The sequence below is a fragment of the Apteryx rowi genome, unplaced genomic scaffold (assembly GCF_003343035.1).
Source record: "Apteryx rowi isolate R43461 unplaced genomic scaffold, aptRow1 scaffold_238, whole genome shotgun sequence".
Taxonomy (NCBI): domain Eukaryota; kingdom Metazoa; phylum Chordata; class Aves; order Apterygiformes; family Apterygidae; genus Apteryx; species Apteryx rowi.
In genome coordinates this window covers 847,281-870,097 of record NW_020448730.1, presented here as the reverse complement: position 1 = coordinate 870,097, position 22,817 = coordinate 847,281, and the positions used below count along the sequence as shown (strand labels likewise).

The following is a 22,817-nucleotide window of genomic DNA, read 5'->3' as shown; positions in this document are numbered from 1 at the left end:
GAGAATGAAAGTCTATTCCATGATCCACTGAGTCAGGCATTTTAAATAATACATTTATGTCTTTTCCTACATGGTGAACTTCTGGCAAATATTGTTCTTCAATAAGCTTAAAGATGATTTTACCTCAGAGGTAACTTACTCTTGTACCGTTGACAAAGAATGGCCTGTCCTTTGAAGCAGAAGTACATAGGATTATGTGAGAGTTCCTTTTTAAAAAAGAAGAGAAAAGCTAGTTTCCAGTTTTATTGCATCAGGATCCAAAGAAATTAAATATTTGCTTTTTACCATTTCTTACTGAATCTTGTAATTTCTTTTCAATTACCTTCACACTCTGGAAAAAAACCCAAACCACTCATGGATATAAATGGGCCAGAATTTATTTTGAATATTTAATACTTTGTCTATGTAATAAATCAAATATAGAATGCATTCCTGTCACAGAATTCTGTAGTGCTAGGAGGATACATATTAGTAATTTTAATCAAAATATAGTAAAAGAGAATATACAGTTTTAACCAAAGAATTTTCGGGCCTAACAACCAAAACCAACACTAATTAAAACTAGAAACAAGATAACAATATAATTTTAAAAAATAATAATTTATTCAAATGAAATTAGAAAGAACTTTCACACCATCTGTAAAAAAAACCTCAAAAACCTCGATCTATATATTTCTTTAATTCATACTTTTTAGGATAACATTTTAGACATCGTAGTTCTTCATACTTTCAGTAAGTCTTTTTTTCTTTTTTTGACTGAATATCTAAATATTGAAAGAATACCCCCAGAGTTGGTATAGTTGCTGTTTTCTTTTCTATGGTTTATCATACTCTCCTGTTCTTATATAACTGCATATAAATATGGTAAATGTATAAATATGATATATGTATAAAAGTGTAAGGATTCTCAGCGACCTTCTGAAGTAACTGAGGGCTCCTAGCTCATAGTGATGGTATTGTAAAAGTTAGCAAAGCAGTGTAAAGCTTGTCAGCCTAGGAACATGGTAAGACCCAAGTATCATTTTTGCAAGATAAGATCATCTCAACAATTAATTATAGCAACCATCTACTAACTTAGATATTTATTGAATCAGCACTGATGCAAATACTCGCCCAATTTGGACTCTGCAGTGCATTGCATATGCCGTTATCACCATTGAAGAGTGGAAGTAGATAGGAGGAAAAAGTGTTTGGGTGTAATGTGGATAGCCTAGAAATAGTTCAAATTAAAAACCTTGAAGCATGTATTGCACAATAATGGTTACCTTGGCACCCAACTGCTTTGCTCTCCATTCTGCTGCGCTACTTGTTAATGTAGATGTATCTTTCAGTCCAAAAAAAAATTCATAGGTCATGCAGCTATTTCTGAATTCTGTTTGTTGGACCTGAGAATTTCTAGTATGAAGTATTCCTAATAAAATACGGTTTTAACATTAAATTGCTGTGATAAGGTCATCATCTTCTCACATAAAAAATGTGATATTTTACTAATAGTGTAAGATACACACGTTTTGGAGGTAGAAAAACATCCCCCCACCCCTTCTTGCTTTGCTGATAAGGGTTTATATCCCTTCTGTCAACTGTGAGGATTTTTCAGCATTTTAATTTTTATAGAAAATCCTCAACACTGTTTTTCAGATCATCAGTCTGAATCAACCCTGTTCATAATTCTTAGCTCATTATTCTACATCAAAATAATTTTTCTCTGTTTAGAAATAATTGTATCTTGGTCTGTAATTGCTATGTACTTTATCAGAAGAAATTCTGCAACTTGATTTTAAGTTAAAAGCCAGTAAGTATTGCTGTTCAGCTTTTTTAAAGAAATAATTTCACTTTTATCATCTTCAACATAAAGCTTCTCATCTTCAAGCTTTTCTAAGTTTAACTCTCTAGCTAAGCATAGTATGCATATGGTTCATGACTTATTTATAGATAATTATTTTAATGATGCAGAGTAGGAAAGATGTATCCAGTTTTCACTGGACCTGTCTAGAATACAAATCAAAGGAAAAATTATCACATTTCCTATACACTTTTGTTGTTTTCTTTTTATTAACTGTCAAATTTACCATAATTGTTTTAGAGTGGAAAGAAAAGAAGTCACTCATAAGGAGATTGTCTAGGCAGTGAGTAATATCATGTAGATGTGGTAACACAGAAGCTCCCAACCTTTCCAAAGGAGGATGGAATACAAATTAGCTGGCTGTAGTGAAATCCTGTACACTTAATAGCTACATCTGTACTGGTAAATTAAATGTGCCCAGGACTGTTCTCTAGCATTAAGCCAACTGGCTTAATGGTCAGAGAGGCTTCAAGGGCCTCGGCCAAAGTGGTGTAGGAGCCATTCTAACAGCTTGAAAATGTAGATAATGGAGTGGTGGCCTGAAACATTCCTTACAACTAAGTTTATTATTTTGGATATAGACTGTATATCCTGTCACTGTTTTTTGAATATGAAGGATCAGCAAAATTATCTGAGTCAAGATGCTAAAAAGAATCTTTATTTCAACAAAATGTATTGCTAGAGGATTTTATTTTGATTTTTCATATGTTACTAAAGAGCTGAAAATATTTTTTGTAGTCAAGTCAAAATATGAGATGTATGAATGTGATGTAATGTACAGCTGTATGCATACATGTGGCTCCATAAATACATTTGTGTGCACCTGTTCAATATTAGTTGCCAAGAAATCTGTTCCCACATTCCCCCTCAATGAGAATACTGTGGCAGCTCTGAGGTCCTCTGGTTTATGCAGTGGGTTATTCTTCTTAGAACAATTGAGTGGTAAAAGCATTTGTTTAACAAGAATGTTTCTTCTTATGGTCCTTGAGACAGTACCTGTTGATTTCAGAGAACTTTGGATCAGGATCCCAAGTAAATCATCCTTTTCTGCTTTTCTTCAGGATATATATATTTTTTTTTCTGCATTTCTCCAGTCACTCCTCCAGATTCCAAGTTGAAGACCCACTTCTCTGTCACCAACTCCTTATTCTCTATACCAAGACACCAAAATTATTTATTCCTCCTTCTTTAGGATTAGACCAATGCCTAGCTCCTGAGAGATTTTCAGCTAGTTTAGCCTGAAATAAAACTCAGGTTCCAACTTTCTTGTATCCATTTCTTTATAAATATTACATATCATGTGTTATTGCTAATACCTCTTCTATAAAATACCACCCTTACGGGCAGTAAGAGGTACTAAAAATACTACAAACTGTTCAATCTTTTACTGATTGTTAGGGAATTCAGATGCTCACCTGAGCCTTCAGATGGTTTCCATTATTCATAACACAATTTTGTCCTCAGCATTCTCACTTTTACCTCCCTTTCTTCAGTCTTTCAAGTGTTCCTCTTGGTTTTGGGATGAAACCTTGCTTCCCACCTGCCCTTCAAGGCATAAGCCCTTTGGATGCAGAAGTTGCTGCATTGAAACTTTCTACAGTCATTTCCAATTTAAATTCCCTTCTTTCTCTGGGACTTATCTCCCTGTTAATTGTGACCCTGAGGGCCCAGCACATCTCAGGAGCTTCACCTTGGAGGCACCCAGGGTCTCTCCCGGGGCTAAGCAGCTCACATGCAGGAAATGGAGCTGCAAAGCACAAAAGGCGCCAGTTCTAATTGACTTCGATGTGATATGCTTTCTTATTTTAGCCTACAAGACAGGGAAATTTCAGAGCCTGAGGAACAAAGAGCTGAGACTTTAGATTTTATTATAGTTTTGACTAAGGAGGCTAAACAGCTTAGACTTAAAAACAAACAGAAAAAAAAGTTTAATACAGGAGAAATGCAACCCATCTGAAAAATACAAACCATTGTTTTTGAAAAGCAAAACACAACAGGATCATGTTTTCATAATATTGGTGGTGAATCATTCATCATTGAATTAGTTCTGTTAGGACTGAAAAGTACTGGAAGTGCCATTTATTGTCTGTGTGAAAACATTTATTACACTAAGTGAAGTATTTGAAAACATATGCCCAGTAAAGGAACAGTCAATTACAGCATAGGTGAATTAAAATATATATCTGCTCCTTGAACATTGTTTTCCGTTTTGGATGCAGTTTTGATATACCTTCATTCTGCAGAGTGTAAAAGAATTATAGCACTTTGGTACAATAGCAGCAGCAGCTGAAATACAGCGTGGGCATAAGAAAAAACAAATCTGGCTAGTATTATTCCAGCTTTAGACCTAACTGTTCTCTTAATAATGTTCATGACTGGCCTTATTTGTAATAGATGTGTATTTAGCCTTGCTTAGAGTAATTTCCAGTCAAATTTTAGAAAAGCGGTACTTTTTGTAGGGTGTAGTGCTTCTGTGCACATGGGCATTGTTTTTCTTAAACTTCACTGAAGAGGGGGGCATTCCTCAGGTTATGTTTATTCATTTTCAGATGAATAAGAGTCAACACAGAGCCGACTGCCCTGGGAGAGCTAAGGGGGAGAGGAGAATTCAGGAAGCGGTTCGGGGTGTGGGTCTTCTTTAAGAGCTATGAATCATTTCTTTCAGGACTCTCTTCTCGTCCACCAACTCTATTGGTAGTTTAGAGATATTACCTTCCCTAGCCCCTTGATCTTTTTGAATACTTCCTAAAAAATACATTCCCACTGGGCGTGTATACCGTGATTGAAAGAAAGTCATTTAGAGCCTTCTCAGTGAGAAGCGCATGTGTGTTAGTTCTAGCAGTGTTCGCTTGGATGTGTGTTAATCGTGCTAAAGCAGCCTGGTTCTAACAAATGCCATTGAGTGAAGAAACAAAAGTGTAAGTTTCCTGCACAGCAAGACATTATGCAGTAATTATTCCGAGTGAGAATACTGCTGAGAAAAGTCTCTATTCGGAGAAAGTTTCTACGTGCCCTACATCTTGTAATGTTCACAAACCAGGAAATTGTTTGAACAAGTTGTTAGGCACTCTAAAATGTGCTTTAAGCTCCTTTTGTTGTGGAAAAATCAGTCATCCAGAAACTCTCTTTAAACTGCCATTCTGTACAAGAATGTCAGATATTGACTTAAGCTTCAACATTTATTCAACTTTTAAGGCGTCACTTGTGTAATAGTACAGCATTTCTAATTTTTTAAGTCTGAACTTGAAACAGCTGATCTTTAAAAAGCAACTCTAGAACCCCCACATATGGCCGATAGATCTTGAGAAGAAAGGGCATTTTGAAGTGTGACCTCAAGAGTATTAAATGAAAGAAAGCCCACCAGATCCTTAAGACTTTGAGCCACCACCTTGAGCTGATTGGCTTAGAAGCATTCCTCAAGGAGATGCTATGACCTGAAAGCCACTACCCTCCCAACCACGTATTAGTGCTGCTTACAGTCTGGAGCTCATGACAGCTTTAAGCCCCGTGTCATCGGCACATTGTCAGATACAGCTGTTTCCACTCTACCACTTCAAAAGAGCTTGATTAAATGTCTTACTGTAACAACATACATAAAGACACACACACAGAATGAGGGGGAAAAGAAAAATGTACCTATAAGCAAAACAAATATAATTTCCACTAGATGGTTTAATCATGATGTGAGGGACTAAATCATTCCTTGACTTGGAGGTCTATGTAATCAGTTAACACAATATCATATTAAAAAAGCAGTTTCTACAAGTGCTTCTTTTATTTTTGCCCAAATCGTGGAATAGAGATTTAATGACAAAGGCTCCAGGCTTGCGACAAGCTCTACCTAGAACTGTCTAACAGTTGAAAGAAGAATGGTAGTGATTTCCAGGTAATTGACTATATTTTTATAGCCTTCACATAGATAACATGCTTTCAATGCCTCCAAATGGCAAATGTTTAGAATTTATGTTTTTATTTGTGGCAAGACCTCTGAAGGACAGGAAATTTACTTTCTATAGTACATATATCTTAAAAAAATGAAATAGCTGTTGGACTTCATCATATGTAACCAAGATCTGCTTTATCATGTAGTTTTCCTTAGGTGTTTCAGTACCAAATTTCTCTCTTTGACTTCTCCTGAATGGTTAGTAATTCTTTCATTCAGCTTGACCAGGCTAGGAGTAAGTGTGAGGGAGATGGCTTTAATGCATTTTGCCGGCATTGTTAAAGGCATGTCCTTTTTTGCCAAGGTGAATTTTCATAAAACTTGTAACAGCTCCTGCTGTGTTAGTTCTGCTGCTGATGGTCGAAATGGATTATTAAGCAGAGATTTTTAAGAGAGTTGCCTGCAGCTAATCGTCAGCTGGGGAAAAAGTAGCACTGTTCCTTGTTTCACCAGATCCAGTCTCCTTCTCATGCTCCTCCAGGGGTATTGCAACTCCCTCACCAGTGATGAATCTATTGCTGCAGCAGCTCTTTTGAGAAGGTCTACTAACCTCTTTTATCCAAACCCAATTGAGGTGTCTTTCCGTAGTACTCCTGGCTTCAGGAGCACAGTACAAACAAAGCTGATATGCTCCTCTAGAGAAATATTATTTGATTTCTACACCATGTATTACTGCCAATAAAGCCTGGCTTTCCAGTTGAGAATCCATGTTCTAAAATGTTCTTCTGTCTGTTTTCTTACTTGTTCAAAATAGTGACCCCATGGAAATCTTTTATCCTTCATGTATAGGTGCTACGGAGTGAACACAGAGCCGTACTTTTGGACAGTCAGTGTCTGGCAGATTCACCTTTTCAGTTCTGTTCCATTACGTGTGTTTGCCTTTACGGAAGTGGGCTTTTATGGGGCAGGAGGAACTTGTGCTGATTGCCTACCTGCCCTTAGCTGTTCCTGGGTTCTCCTGTGTTGTGTTCACGGCTACCCATCTTCCCACTACCAGCACCAGCTGCTGCTAAGCATCACATTAGTTAAGACTTCCTCTCAAGCATGTCAAACTTTCCTCCTCAATGGTATGAGTGGCTGTGGATTCCTTCCAGTCCAGGAGCGCTTTTGGCCTCATGAAAATGCCTCCTTCCTTTTCTCTTGTTGAAGGTGAGAGGAATAAGAAAACTTCCCAGGATCTTGTTCTTCCTCTCCTCTCACTCTGTTGCCTTTCAAATGCTGAACCAATTGTTATGGGGCATACAGGACTTTTAGGGACTGAAAGGGATACCTTACCTCCTAATGAGAACATAGGCATGACTGATGTGAACTGTATTTCCAGGCGATATACTTTAAAAGTTTGACTTCAGACAAATATGGGAGGGGAGGCTTAGGCATGAACCAGCTCCACTGGGAGCAGAGGTAGTGAAACACCCTGATAGAAAAGAGGACACTACTCACTGATCTCAACAGTATGAAAGCATGCTTTCTGGGCTGCTGTAAATTGGGTGGAATGTCCCATTTGACAGACAGGAAAAGGTTAATTCTGAGATTTGATATCAGAATAGCTGTGGCGCTTGTCTGCCTGACTAGCAGAAGGCAGAACTCGCCTACACGTTGTACAGCATGGGGAGCTTCAAGGCAATTAATAATAACTGAGCAAAATCTCCCCTTCAAGTAGCAGGATTCTTCTATGCTTGCAGGGAAATAGCAACAGCTACTGCTCATCTATATAAGGAGCTTACCCAGGCATGATCTCTCTCTGCTCCTCTTGAGCTGGAAAGCTTTTTAAATCTGAATTGGGCCCCTGGCCTGATTTTCATGTTGCCAGTCAGGGCTGTACCCATGCCAGGTCCCTATACTGTGTTCGTATTTCCTGTCTGGGACTAAGTGTGAGGCAGAATCATACATTGCCTCTATCCAGCTATTGTGAGATGACTGTATTTATTATTTTGAATAAAACAATTATCTTTACATATTTGAAATTACCTATATTTTTGTTCACACTCCTCTTAAGTATTTTAAGACACATCTAATCTATTTCTTGTACACAGTTCCCTACTTCAAGATAGGCTTGTGTACAGGCTGTTGTTCTGAATCTTTAAAGTATTTCTACTTCAGGACAGATTAATGCCTCCAACTTTAAAAACAGCAGCATCAACAACAACAAGACAAAGCAAAAAAAAACCCCAGAACCCACAGACCATTTTCCATTCCTATGAATTCTTTCAGGGGACAAAGAAAGAACACTGATAAGGCTGTTGGAAGGGGGATATTTACCTGTAATACTGAAGCACAATATCCGCATGAGTTGTATAATTTGAAAACCAACTTACTCAGCTGTGGAAAACACTGAATTTCCTTTGGGAAATACATGAGAATATTTTACAGCTTTGCCCCAGAACACTCTATGTGCATTTTCTTATGCATGCTCGCAGCTCTGTGAAAGCAAAGACTGAACATGCTTTTGAGTGATTATGGAATACTTAAATCCAGTTCTCCATATCGTGATCCATCTTCATGTATTATGCATGTCAGGAAGCTTGAAATCATGTCATTACAGATCTCAGCTTCAATTTTGTGAGAGTTAGATTATGGGGAGTTTTTTTCATGTTCTTTTCAGATGTGCAAGCAGTTGAATATGTAAATATCTGAGACTGATTGGCTCACTCAATGTAAACATGTTGCATGAGCTTTGAAATTAGAATAAAAGATGTCTTTAAATTGGTATTTCACATCTAAAATAATTTATTCTACATTGGTATCATAATCAATACATAAGTATTTTGTCTGAGCAATTTCTCAATGACTGAAATAAAAATGCATTTGAGTTTCTTCTGGTTACATAGATTTTGCATTGCTGTGGCACCATTGACTTGCTTAGAGTTACTGCTGTTTTCCTGCATGTGAGAGGTAAATTGGACACTGTAGTTCCTGATTTCTTCAAGTTAAATTATGTAAAAAACTGTAAACTCTTTTTAACATAAAATTTTTCAAACAGTAAACTTGCATATCCAGAAACACTCTGCAAAGTAAGCAAGAAACCAGTTGTCATGGTAATTTGGAATGCTTTTCTTTTAATTTTTAGCTATGAAAATGTTTACAGATTTGCTATAAATATTAATCCTTCTACAGCCTGATTATTGCCGTAATGTATTTTCTGAGTCATTAATCTCCCTGAATTGTAAAAGGTATAGACACTTCCAACAAATGTTGGAAACAAACAGCTATAAATGAACTCAGCTTTTCTGATTGAATTAACCCTTAGATCTTCATGAAATAACCAGACAATTACTCTTACCAGAAACCCACCTGGACATGATCCTGTGCAACGTGCTCTAGGTGACCCTGCTTGAGCAGGGGGGTTGGACTAGATGATCTCCAGAGGTCCCTTCCAACATCAACCATTCTGTGATTCTGTGAACTGTTGAAATAGTAACTTTCTGTTTAACATCCAAGTTGAGAGAGAGAGAAACTCTCTGATAATTCATATGCTATTCCCTTAGAACATAGGTCATAGAAGCTTTTCGGTATGTCTGGTAGCAATCTCTTGTGTTGCTGGTAAGGTCTTTTCTTCACACCAAAAAAAGCCCAAGCCTAAAATATTTTCATTTATGCATGCATTTTCCATTGTATATTCCTGTTGACCACAGTGGTTTAAAAAAAAAAAAAAAGTTTTGTGTGTCTAAATCTACAAAAATCATGTAGGCTTATTATTAGTTCAGTGACATGTTTTCTAAGAATTTCATTGCCCTGTTATTAAGGTACAGGTTCATTTTTCTTTCCAGACAGCTAACTAGAGACAGAATATACTTTTTCTGATCCCATGGAAGGATTGAAATTCTCAATGGATAGGTCATAAATTCTCCAAAGAGAAGAAATTCTCATACCAAGTACTACTTGAGCCATTTTATTGTCAAGACCCTGATACATAAAATGTGTAGGTCTGTGCCTTAATTAACTTAAATGGAAACTCTAGTGTCAACACATTTATTAAGCAAACTTACTTTTTATGTGCCTATATGCATTTTTATTATGCAAATTTGAAGTCTTTATCCAGTGTATAGATATGGTCAGTCCATCAGAATTATTTGAAGAAAAAAGGATGTGAAGTCAGTCATGTTACTTGGAAGGCCGATTTGTTTCATGTAGTATTTCATCTACATCTTTATGGACAGATTCCCAAGATTACTTTTCAGGATGTGAACACAGAATAACTGTGCAATGGCTGTGCTTGCACTCAACTCTGAAATCTAATGAATAATTCAAAAAGTAGACTTGTGAAACTAATTAATAGGATGTGACAGCCTAGATTGTACTGTTGATTTAAATAAAATGAATCCCCGTGCACTGAGATGGCGGGAGGCTGTATTTTGGAAAGATACAGTCTCTTTGCTGAAGTTCTGGAAGAGAAGGTGATGCATCACAGATGGACCTATGCACTGGTTTTCACAGTCTTGCCACACTGCCTGCATCAGTTCCTGGAGAGAGCAGGATTGGCTTTGCCTTGTAAATGTAGCCCTCAGTGTCAATCAGAAATAAAGTGCCATGAAATATAGAACTCACAACAGTAGATTAGCATTTTAGAAATTAAACCATCTGTTTGAACCCAATTAAAAGAGAATCCAGCAAGGATTTTCCTAATAGAGTATTCCAGTGCTCATTCTGGAGACAATGCACTGATTTTATTGTGCAATTAGAACTGATAAGGAAGTGCTTTTAATGCTCATGAAATAAACTCAGCAATACTACATACTTAGTAAGGTGTTTTGCAATAACTAACTTCCTAATTTTCTTTCTAATTTATAGTGCTGATGTAGTTCCCATTCTAGGAATGATTTTTAGATGCGGGTTGGTGTATCGTTTTTGATCTCTCTTTTTTTTTTCCCCCAAGTTCTAAATTTTTTCCTGCCACAGTGTTGAAGGAGCTGGATGGAAATGGTTCAAAGCAGTTAAGACATATGACCGCAACACTTACGTCAGTAATACTGCTTTGACAACTGTCATATCCATAACCATTTTTTTCTTGACACACTTGATACAGCTGTTTGTTTTGTTTGTTTGTTTTTGTTTTGTTTATTTTACAGAGTATCTAAGTGTTTGTCTGGAGAAAAAAAAAGAAATGGCCCTGCAGTAAGACTGTTTTGGGTCTGAGATCTGCCTGTGAAGAGTTTTCTGTATGTTTGCAGAATGCCAGGAAGAGGATGGGTGGGAGGTGACAGACTGAAGTCATTTTCTTGGAATTTGTCTTTGAAAGTGACTTCAGTACCAGTTTGAATTTTTTTTTCCCTTGAAAAGTTGTAGTCTAGAGGTCAGATGTCTACTAATGAGAAGATGCAGTAAGGAAAGAATGGGCGGTTTTTCATTTCCCCAAAAAGTGGTCCCTTTTTGTTGAGACATTCTGGACCGGTGTGTATTGATCAACTCTGCATATTGTATTTACATGACTGTATATACCATGTACCATTTGTTTTACTGAAGAACAAATATACTTTCCAGTGTACCTACCCTTTTGAAACCTATCTTCCATATAATGAGCAGCTCTATTACTAAGCTGAGGCAGTTTTGCTAATTCTTCAGGTGCTCCGGTAAAGTTACCTTCCTGCAACAGTAAGTAACTTTAATCTGATGTTATGGTTTGTAACAGTGCCAGTTGCCTCGGCATCTGGCTGCCTTAAACTCACTGAAAACAATTACAGCGTGAAAGAAAAGAGAAATCTTTTCCAATAAAACAACAATAAAAAAGAAAATCCACAATAAAGACCTAAATTAAATTCCACATGAAGGTTTGCTGAATGTCTCTTAGACACCATGGGGTAAATGATTGATATTTTTACGATGGAGTTATTTGGTAGAGGGTTATTGTAACACAATAAATCTACTTCATTTCTTTAGGTCAGACTGCATTTAAATACACTCATAAATAGAATTATCAGGGTTATTCTTCTCATATTTAAAAGATCAATACATTAATTATCCTTAATAATCCTTTATTAATTCTCTTTTATAACATCCAGTTCTGGTAGCCACACTGGTGGAGCTTTTGTTGATTGCTTCACAAATTGGATATTGCTTTTATCCATAATAGAGGAAGAAAATGTTTTCTAAACAGAGACTATGGAAATCACAAAATAGGCAAACCTTTTGATTTGGGGAATAAATCTGAATTTCAATAAAAAGATTGCTAGTGGGTATGACCCAAAGTTAATTTCTGTAGGGTCCTGTGGTGTTCAGATGGAATGAGTGGTTCGTGTAGAGAAAATATATACTGAGAAGGCAAATTACCTTGAGCCATTAGCTGAAGAGCCTACCTATGGCTTCCAGGGGTCCTGGATGCCTGTCCCCTCCAGGCAGTGGAGGTTTTCCCTGGGGCAGCTTGGAGCAAGCATCTGGTTTCACAAAGTTACTTTGGACGTTAAATTTCAGAGTCAGAAACTGAACTTTGATTTTTGGTGCTAGTCCTGTGTGTGTTGGTTGTCCTCTTGCACCTTAAGAAATAATTATTTTTTTTTAAATAAAAATATTACTCAGTGTTGCTTCCTTTATCCATTTCTTAAAAACTTAGTTTGAAGAATACAGAAAGCTTATGCTTACTGAACAGCAGTTATTGACATATGCAGTCTTAAGTGCAAACTTCCAGAGTAGTATTTGCAGATTTACCATGGAATATAACACTTCTTACTGTTATCAATATTAATTACTTACAAAGCACTGTAAGTGTACATGCCACTGAATAATGGATCAGCTCGGGTAAATAAGGCTGCCCTAGCAGAAAGTAGTTTTATTTTTTATTTTTTTTACAAGTCACAACCTTGTAAAAGCATAGCAGGTGATTAGTGCCCACTGGTCTTACTATTAGTGATCAAAAGACCACATCATAGAAACTACAGCCTTGAAATCTTTAAGCTACAAGAATCAAAATTAAATCCTCGCGCTTACCCTGGAAGTTAATCATTTTAATATGCACTGTTGTAAATACCATATAGAGAGCACCTGCAGGTTCCTGGCTGCCAAAAACTCATGCATGAGTTCATAGGTACTGCGTGGAACGCTGTAGCTCAGCACTGCAGAAAGGTGCAGCAGGATGTGCCCCATGCTTTTTCCTCAGCTACTCCGACATCCCTATGAGTAACACTGAAGTCAAGGCAGATCGTGGCATGACCTTTATGCTCTGGGGAACAGGCATGAAAGTGATAGGAGCCAGACCACAAGGACAAAGGGAGGGGAAGAAAAAAGATTCATGTGCAAACGCTTGAAGGTTCTCCATGCAGGGATTTCAGAAAAGAAAAGGTTCGTGGACAAGGTTTTCAAGCACTTTCAGTTGTGTCTACGATGTAACATGAACCTAGTTTCCCTGAACAACACCTCATCTCAAGAGTTTTGTTATTTATTTACAAAGTTATGAGGATTGTTTGCATTTGTAAAATTGCTTTGGTAGCGTTGTGCTTATGTCATTTATCATACACTGAAGTGGCATTTTTGGCCAATTTGAAAATATATTCTGATGCTATTGGTAAACAGCTTTGTTATGGAAATTGTGTCACTTCATCTGGTAGATTTCAATTGTATTTTCCTACCAATGTAGTTATTGGCATTAGTTTTTAAGAGGAATAGTGATTGATTCTGTTTTCTAGTGAAATTTAATCAAAAGAAACTCTGCCTGTTGACGGGCAGAATGGAGGCAGAAATTCATGCTCAAACATCCTGCAGTCCCTAATAATCTCCTAATAGCCAAGGTGATTCTTTTTCTTTTCTTTTTTCCTATTTCTGTAATGCTGTAATATCACTCTCTGTTCTGTGGCTGTCTTTATAGTGGTTGTGCCTGATATAAGCCCTGTATAACTTTGTGAGATTCTCATTCATTATTAGTGCTCAGGGCAAGTATACGAAATTGCATAATGGTTGACATAGCCTTTCAATCCAGAAAGCTGTACCTTGCTATTGCAAATACCTAAATAGTTTTGGAAGATGTTCAGTATCAGTATCAGTATCAGATCAGCATCAGTAGTCTTGTTCTTTAGCATTTAATTCAGTCAACTACACTTGTCAGCCAGAGGTGCAAAACCTTGTTTGATGCTTAACATTTCACCTAAATCTCTTGAGTCAAAATACTGGATATCTTATGATTTTGAGATTTCCTTATAGAACTTAACTAAATTTTCCAGGACAGAATGACAAATGAGCATGAAATTTAGTAGCTGGCTATTCTACTCAAAAATGGAAATTTTAATGGAGCACTTCATATGCCAGTGACTAACATCTTGAAAAACTGTACAAACTTCTCTGGGGACTGATGTATTCGATCAGTGTCTGGACAAAAATAAATAGATGATGCGTTCATTCTCCACAGTGATTTTTGTTTTCCAGTGAAATTTTATTAGACCGTAAGACCTGAACATTTTTTTAAAGCTAGTAGTATATACTCAGAGAGTGAGCTTTAGAGCACAATTTCAGATGATCACTAACATACAGCGTTCTCTGAAGATTAGCTAGGTTTGATTTTGTTAATATGGAGGGCTATTCTAATCAGCCCTGTCTCTGTGCTGCTGGGTGAAGTAGAGTATGTTTGTTTGTTTGTTTTAACACTTCCTTTTGAATTAATAGTGTGGTTTATCTTTCTTAAGGCAGTAACACAAAATCATTTATTTTTCTTGTCTCCAGTGTTTAGAAAGAAACAGTTTATGTGCAAAAATACATATTTATTAAGAGGTTCAATTCCATTTTAAAATGCCTCAAGTTTTTCTTAATAACACAAAATTCTGTTACTGAAAGATTTTGAGCAATTTCTTTTTGTCGGAATGGTACTACGGATGACATTTCCATTTAGCAAGCCTCTCACTTGCTGGGAATACAGACTTTTTAATTAGCGCACACGGCACTCTTGTTAGATAAGATAAAGAAGTTGTTAAATGTTTTAAATCATAGTCATAACTAGGTATTAAAATGATCAAATTGCAGACATCAGAGCACAGTTGGATTTCTATAAACAAAAATTAAGCCATTTGAAGATTTTTTTAATGAAATCCTACAGTGGTAGGAAAATTGTGTAAGATTATCATATGTTATACACTGATGAAAACATTCAAGCTGGAAAGCTAAAGGAGTTTAATTAAAAACACTTTGAGGCCTGGAAAACTTACTTTTATGATTTTTTTTAATATAACCATAATATTAAATACTTATAATGTATGTTCCTGTTTAGCTTTTATTATGGTAATACAAGTATGTTATCTAAAAAAAGTCCATCATGGTTTCCATATAAATCAAAAGAGTTACTGCTAGGAGGTTTTTTAAACATCAATCAAAAGAACTGATGCATAACCATTGGAGAAAAATCTAGATATACAAACATTACAAATGTAGGGATGTTTCTGAGGCACTTTTTCAGATATATGATCTGCAGCCTTTAGCAGTTGTAACGCATGCATTTGTTAACTTGCCAGTATATAATACAATATACTCTGAATTTATGTAAAGGCCAATGGTAGATAGGTTTTCAGCAGCAAGATGTAACGTATATCCATATGTGCTTTTTCATTTTTGAATAACTTTGTTTTTAAAACTCTGAGCGTTCTCTGAAGGTTAAGATGAAAAAGACCTTGGGGGGGGGGGGGGAAACATTGGCCTGAAAATATGGATGCTAAAATGTCCCCTATTGATGTGATAATTTGAGAAGTGAAGTAGGCTGCTTGATGCTTCCCTCTCGTGCCAAGTTGCAGAACTCCTTCCGACTCACAGCTGTGGATTTCCTTTAATGTTGCCAATGGCTAAACCTACAAGCAAACCAAATAATTTTATGGTGTGTTTGTGGGTGAAAAATCTCATCTCTCTGCCATGCATAAATGTAAAGAAACTGGTAGAAAAGCTTCATTCACTTTCTGGTTTCTGCTTTTAGATGCAAGTATCTTGCAGTGTGTGGTTTTAGACAGAAACCTCTCCAGCGAATTTTCGGAAGGACACAAGATGAGACACATACGAACAATTTCCATGTATGTTTTCTTTGCACCAGACAGATACAAGTGACATCTGATTTGAATGTCCAGATGAAAATGTCCAAATGAAAAAAAATTTACATGACTTAGCATTTATGTAACATCATCAGTTGTTAAAGTGACCAGCTGTTAACTCAGACTGTTCTTTGCTCCTGCCTTGCTTGATGTATTATCCTAACTTGAGATTATTATACCAACTATATCCAACAGAACCTATGTATTTTCCCTAACTGCTTTTTCTTGTGTTTTTTGTTTGTTTGTTTGTTTTTGGTTTTGGTGTCTTTTTTTTTTCTGGAGAACATTCATCTTCTGCTCTGGGGATTAATAATTTGTTACTTTGAAAAAATTATGACTAGAACTGTAAATGAAGTAATTTTCAAGAAATATTAGTAAACAGTAAATGGTTGTTCTGTTAATGTAATGGTCTTAAGGTAACGACTGAATCCAAGGACACATTTCCCCCTACAGTTCAGACTTGTTTTCAGTTAGATTTATACAGCCATATATGTTAGTCAGTCTCAAGGTAATTACGCTGGGACATGGGTTCCTTTTACAGATGAGATGTTTAGGTCCATTTATGTCTAATAAAGTTTTGGAAACTGTGCTCTTTAGAATGCGTAATCAAATTAGTACTTGCAGGGAGAATGTTTTTTCCCCAATTTCACTATTTAAGCTGAAAGCTGTTGTTGACACAAAAACATATTTACAAAAACTGTGCTTGAACAGACTTTCAATTTGAAGAATGCATTTAACTGTCGGAGAGTAGAAGTTGCAGAGCACTCTTCCATTTCAAGGTGGGGTTTGCAAAGATGCTGATTGTTTTGTTTTGTTTTGTTTTCCAGCAGAACTGAATGCTTTGCTTTGGTGGCCCAGGAAATCCCTCACAACTCTGAATTTTATGCTTTTTTTCTTCCATCTGATCCATAATATTTTACCGTACATCCTGTAATCTTGTTCCAGAATGCCTTTTGCATCAAGTTATCTGTCCCTAGACAGTTTACTGTGTGCCTCTCTTTTGTCATCTTAGCCAGCTTACTGGAGATTGGTGTTTTGCTTACAATTCATGCGATGTTTGAAATGAAATACCAGTCACAGTATATGCAAACTGAAGTTCTTAAGAGGTGAAGCAGTCTCTTAGCATTAACACTGAGCTAGGAAATGTGAGTCTCTTTGCAAGGAGTAGTTATCTGACAACACTAGGTTTTGGTCCTATAAAAAGGTCTACTTCCATGTGTCATTCTTTCTTCTGACTTTATGGCAGTAGTAGTGGAATTGCACTGGAGAGTACAATCTCTGTTCACATCAGTTTGCAGGAACTGTATCTCTACATTTCTCTCCCTTGCTCCTCTCTCTACACATGCCCATACACCCACATTTCAAAGAAGTATCCTTACAACTTGGGGCAGCCACTAGGTCACGGTTTCACTCAGATGTTTTGGGGTCTGTCAAAAGTAAGTGTAACCCCTGAAATGATTCTGTTGTTCACAGTTATCTTTAGCAATAAAAAAGAATCTGGTGACATTTTGATTGCATCAGAAAATAGGATGCTGTGCTACGGCAATGACACTAGTAATAAAAGTTCAAGTGAAAATTCTTGCCGTCACTGTGGGAGGATAAAAAAGGCATGACAGCACATTATGCCATGGTCACTGAAAAGATGAAGCAGTCCACCGTGATTAGCTTTCACACTGAGTGATCTGTCCTATAACTAATACTTCTCTGCTGTTTTACTACTCAGTCATTATGTACCAGCTATGTCTCTTCCGTTCTCAAAGAGAAATATCTGAATTCTTCAGCTATATTTAACCAAAAGTTCTGAGATAAAATATTCACATGTGGTATTTTGCATCTTCCTTTAAGTATGGACTTTGCCTGACAGGAATGCTTAAAATAAAAAGTGTCCTTAATTATACTGTTATAATAAATAAAAACACTTACCTCATGCTTCTGATGTGAATCAGACGCTTGTATTTTTCCTGAGAGTAAAGAGAGGTCTTCAATTTTGGGGTTGGCCATGGTGATTGCAGTAGTCATTAAACAAACAGTCCTGTTTTAAAACATCTGGAAGATCTTGAACTCCAGTAGTTTATTAAGAACAAGAGAAATATTGGCAACATCTTTTAAGTAACCTTTTAAAATGGGTAAGGGAGAAGTAGCTTGTGCTTGTACTTTATACTACCAATGTATAAAATAGCGTGGTTTTCCTGAAAAGCACGCCAGCAGCATGTGTTTTCATCTCAGTATCTGCCACTGTGGCCTGTGTGGTGTTGAACAAAGAAGGTCACCTGTAAGCAGAAGGTTTGAGAAAAGAATTGCAGTTTTCATTGCTTGTGTTTGAGCTGTTATTGGTCACACTTGTCTGCCATGCAAAGGATGGACCTTTTTTTGAGATAGGTTAAGTGTTTGTGTATTATTTTGTATCTCTGTAAGCTTTCATGCCTACCTAGGAGTAAACTATCTTCTGTTTGGGACTGTTTTTCTCATATGGCACTTGGTATGAATGGAGCCAGAGATGATGAACAAGAAATAAGTTTATCTATTGTATTATTAATATACATTGTGCTTGTGGGTCTAATACTTTACTTGGTTGCATCAGTATAATCCTGAAAAACTCCACAGAATTATGATGAATTATTTGGTGTTTCCATAATGCATTTTAGAGAAGAGTTTAAAGTTTTTGTATGCCCTAGGACTCTTCTTTTATTTTGGTAGTGTGGAGAAAGTTTGAAAGAGTTGTCATCAGTATAAACCAAAAATACCTCAGGCAACTAAGTGCATGACATTTGTTTTTTTGTTATTCATTAGCTACCCTACTAGTTTCTCCCCTCCCCTCAAAAAAAAAAAAAAAAACCCTAAGGAAACAAGCACGCCACAAGAAAAATGCAAATAAAGGCAATAATTCCCAATAAACCGTAAAAGACAGCATTTATAACCCTAATAGAAATGCCAGTCAGCTGCTTTGATGTAAAGCATCTGTCTCCAAAAGGAAATGAAGGAAGGCCTGTTTCTCCTTTCAAGTCTCTGAAGTAGTAGGTGGTGTCATTTGTTATACAGTGCTACAAGTCCTATGTTATTGGATTGGTAGCTGCCGACTGCCTTTGTTAACATACTGAAAAGTTTTATCAGCTGTCTTTAATAAAAGACAATATATGCGAAGAAAAACTATAGCAAGTGTGGCTTGCTCTGTGTCCTCAGACCATTGTTTATAGCTGTCAGGGAACGATGACACTGATGTATGCTCGTTCAGCCACCCAAAATTCTTGCGACTGTTACAATAAGCTCTAGAAAGTGGGGTGACTGATACCCTACAAAGTTAGGGAGTAGCCTTTCAGAAATCCTGTGCGCTTTCTCATTTGAAACATGAAGGAGTTGGTATGAACTTTCAGCACCGCTTGAACTGAATTACCAGTTCACATATTACATAGATATACTTCCCTTGACCATAGTGGTCTAAAATTTTGTTGGGTATCTAGGAAGTAGGGAATGGTAGGTAGAAGTTGGAAATTTTCATATTCAGTTAAAAAGCATGTAGTTTTTTCTTCTTTTCTAGACATTTTTGTTGATTGCTGTACTGAAACGATTTATCAAATTAAAGACATGATGGCAGAAGAAGAATTTTCTCAGCTATGTATAAGTCCTATATATGCAACTTTCTCTAGAGTATTGGATTAACACTATGTACATACCTTTTTTTTGGGGGGGGGAGGAACAGAGCGGGCAACAGAGAGGAGTTTGGGAAGTCCTATGAGAAAACTGTCTTACTTCCCAGACAATATGTTTGTGAATGTCCTAGAATTAGAACTGAGCACATTCTGAAGTGTATGTTACTTAATATGAGTTTTTCTAGGTTTAAAGTTATTTAATCATTATCTGTTGTCAGTTTTGTCTAACTAAACACATACATATAGAATTATATTTCAAGTGAGAAGACAGTTATATGGTTATAACTGAGCTCTTGCAAAAGGCTATTTGATTCATAACCTCTAATTGGACCAATATGGAGCACAATTAATGGGAATGGACCGTCCTACCCATGATCAGGTAAAGAAAATTCTCTTAAGCTGCAGGAGAAAGGCCATTTTCAGATGCTTCAGTCTAAAAAAAATTGAATAAAAGAAATATGTGGCTATTTAGATTTTACAGTGGAGCTGTTCCCTTCTGAGTCTTCAGTTGCATCATTTCAATTAGCATCCAGAAAGTCTTCAATTAAGGAATGTATTATTTCATTATATAAAAAGGCATGTATGACTGACGCTGCAAAGTAGGAGCTGTGATAATGTGGCTGCTGCTATGTGTTGTCCTCAACAAAGATTACGTTTCAGGGGCTTAGTTTTCCTTCTCCAAACAGGATATGAATTGAATACAAAATTTTTGAGATTATTTAACTTGAAAATACTGCATAAAACCTAGCTGGTTGGTTGATGGGGTGGGTTTGTTTGTTTGTTTTAGTAAGACCCAGTAACTGATAAGGGGGGAGTTAATCTGTCAGGGTTAAGCATGAAGAATTAAATCTAAAAATAGCATCTTCAATTTCCACTGGCTTAGCATTATGGTATTTACAGTAGGGATGGCTGAACTCATTTCATTTGGCTAAATGTTAAAACTCTGGAAACCAGTTGTTCTGAAAACTTGATACATCGCGGTCTTTATCAGCTTTTATGATGCATATCTCAATAGGTGAAAAGAATCAGGAAGAAAGTTAAACAAATAGAAATTATCTGGAGGGGATAAAACTATTTTCTGAAGAAGATTTCCACTGCGAAGTTTCGTGCTTGTTTACAAGAATTACTATTTTTTTTTTTTGGAAGCTTGAATCGGAAGGATAGGAGTAACAAATTTAACTTGCGAGTGGAGAGGTTTGAAACATAGGCAAGTTCTCCTCACCTAATGGTTTCCTATTACCACATCAGTCTGGAAGGGCTTACACTCCAGGAGACCATCTCTACTGCATGTTTTACTGGCCTTCTACCTACTGTGTTCCTGAAGTTATTGTCACTGAAGGGCTTCTAGAGCATAGCAACCCTGCACTGTTCCCCCCTCCCCCCCCCAAAAAAAAAATAGCTGAGTCAAGCTGAGTTTCCATGTGGCTTCACAGTTTTGAGTCTTTCAGTTTGATCTGAACACTGGTAAGTGGTATCTTGAAACCCCTATCCTCCGAGGCAAAGCTACGCAACTTGAAAAGTGGCTGTCCCTGAAGCTCATTGAAAATGCTAGTGACCTGAGGAGGACCTTAATGAGCTTTGCGTAGGGTTTTTTTTCTCCCTTTTTCTTTGAAGACCAAGGTACTGGTTTGATAAATGTCATCACTGTGCTCCTACTAGCATGTTATGTACAAAAGGTAGGTTAAGCTCTGTTCTTTTCAGCTTCAGAAATCTGCTTTCTCTGCCTTTGTAATATCTGTTAACTTTGTAGCAACTAGGTGTGTTTAATTGCCACAAGTGACCTTTTATGGCATAACAGAACAATCTAAAGTTTAAAAAACAATAAAAACGAGAAACATTTTGTCTCAGCTAAAGAAAGCAGGAAAAAAATCTCTTAGTAATGCAAGACCTTTTTAATGGGTTTGTTATGAATTCTTGACATCTTTGTTATTAAAATAGCATGTGTTTCCACCATTGTTAATTTTACTCAACCATTCATTAAGAAATAATTGCCATAGCCTGAATCTAAATGAATATGCTAGGACCCTTGAACATCTTCAGAATCCAAGGACAGATTGTATTTTCTACTTGCTATAATTAAGACAAAGAGAAAAAAGGGATGAGTTCCAATGTGTTAACTATTCCCACCAATTATAAACTCTTTATTGGCAATGGGTTGAATTAAAATTAAATTCCTCTCTTCAGTCCACTCTTGGACTACTTTAATTTTCTTTTGGAAACTACACTATGCTGACATTACCACATGTAAAGCTTTATGAGGTCTGTGTTTTCTCATTAAAGAGAGAAGTCTATGTCTGTAGACACCAGAGCTTGCCCTGTTTAAAGCACAAAGTACACAGCAGCTGTTCAGAAACTTTTTCTTGTTGTCTCTGTTTGCTAAAATTGCTAAATTGCTTCCATGAAATGCCTGCAAACATAAGGGAATAATTTGTGTAAAAGTGGAAGAAGATTGTCTGAAAAGAAAAACTTAAAATATTCTTAATATTTCTCCTTCCTTTTTTCTGTACCAGTATCCAGCTGCCTTAATGAATCTTGGAGCCATTCTCCATCTCAATGGTAAACTCAGAGAGGCTGAAAAAAACTACCTCCTTGCTCTTCAACTTAAACCTGATGACGTCATCACTCAGTCCAATCTTCGCAAATTGTGGAATATCATGGAGAAACAAGGTTTAAAGACATCCAAAACATGATGCTGAAAACTCCGTGAACTTTTTTTTAAAAACTGATTCAAGTCTCAAGCTAGAAAGAACTTCCACGAAGTTGTCCGATCACAGCGCTCGTTGGACTTGACTGCAAGGGTCAGAGGTCTTAATTGCTGCTAGGAGAAGCTATTCTGCTTTTTTGGCATAGTTTTTTTTGCCAGATAAAAAGAAAAAAGGGAGACTTTTTGAGGAATTTATGATGGACTTAAGTGTTACCCCACAAAAATATTTACAACCGTAGCACTTAAATGAGGGTGTTTTGGCATACTTGATAAACCATTGCAAATCCCATATTGCTCATTTCTGTGTGAGTACTTGAAATGTATACTGTCATAGAAACACTAAGGGAAAATTGTACAGCATACACTAAGCCATATGGGAGTAAAAGTGGTAATAGTAGGTTGACGTATTTTGCTGAGACTGTAACTCATTAAAATGTATACTAAATCCAGCGTGTTTGCAGTTTGTCTTAATGCTGCTGTATCTCACCTTAGGACCACTTGCTTATCAATTTCACATCAGTTTATATGGCCAATTTTATTTTTTTCAAACTTGTCACTTGTGATTAGATGACAGTATTCAAAATTGTTTACTGAGCGTATACATGTAATTTCAGCTTATTAAAAGTTTTGGTGAAGTTTTCTTATGACACACAGTCTAATGGCTGTGGGTTAGACAGAATGAGCCAGGAGAAGC

The 22,817-nt window shown here is 36.6% G+C and overlaps 1 protein-coding gene across 1 annotated transcript in view; it reads left to right on the top strand.

Moving 5' to 3' along the window:
- Nucleotides 1–22,109, top strand: part of TMTC2 (transmembrane and tetratricopeptide repeat containing 2) — a 147,804-nt gene extending 125,695 nt beyond the window's left edge. The window contains exon 11 of the mRNA XM_026066102.1: nucleotides 21,930–22,109. Within this exon, the coding sequence (XP_025921887.1) occupies nucleotides 21,930–22,109 (180 nt within the window). The remainder of the gene's footprint in view (nucleotides 1–21,929) is intronic.
- The last annotated feature ends 708 nt before the right edge of the window (nucleotides 22,110–22,817 follow it).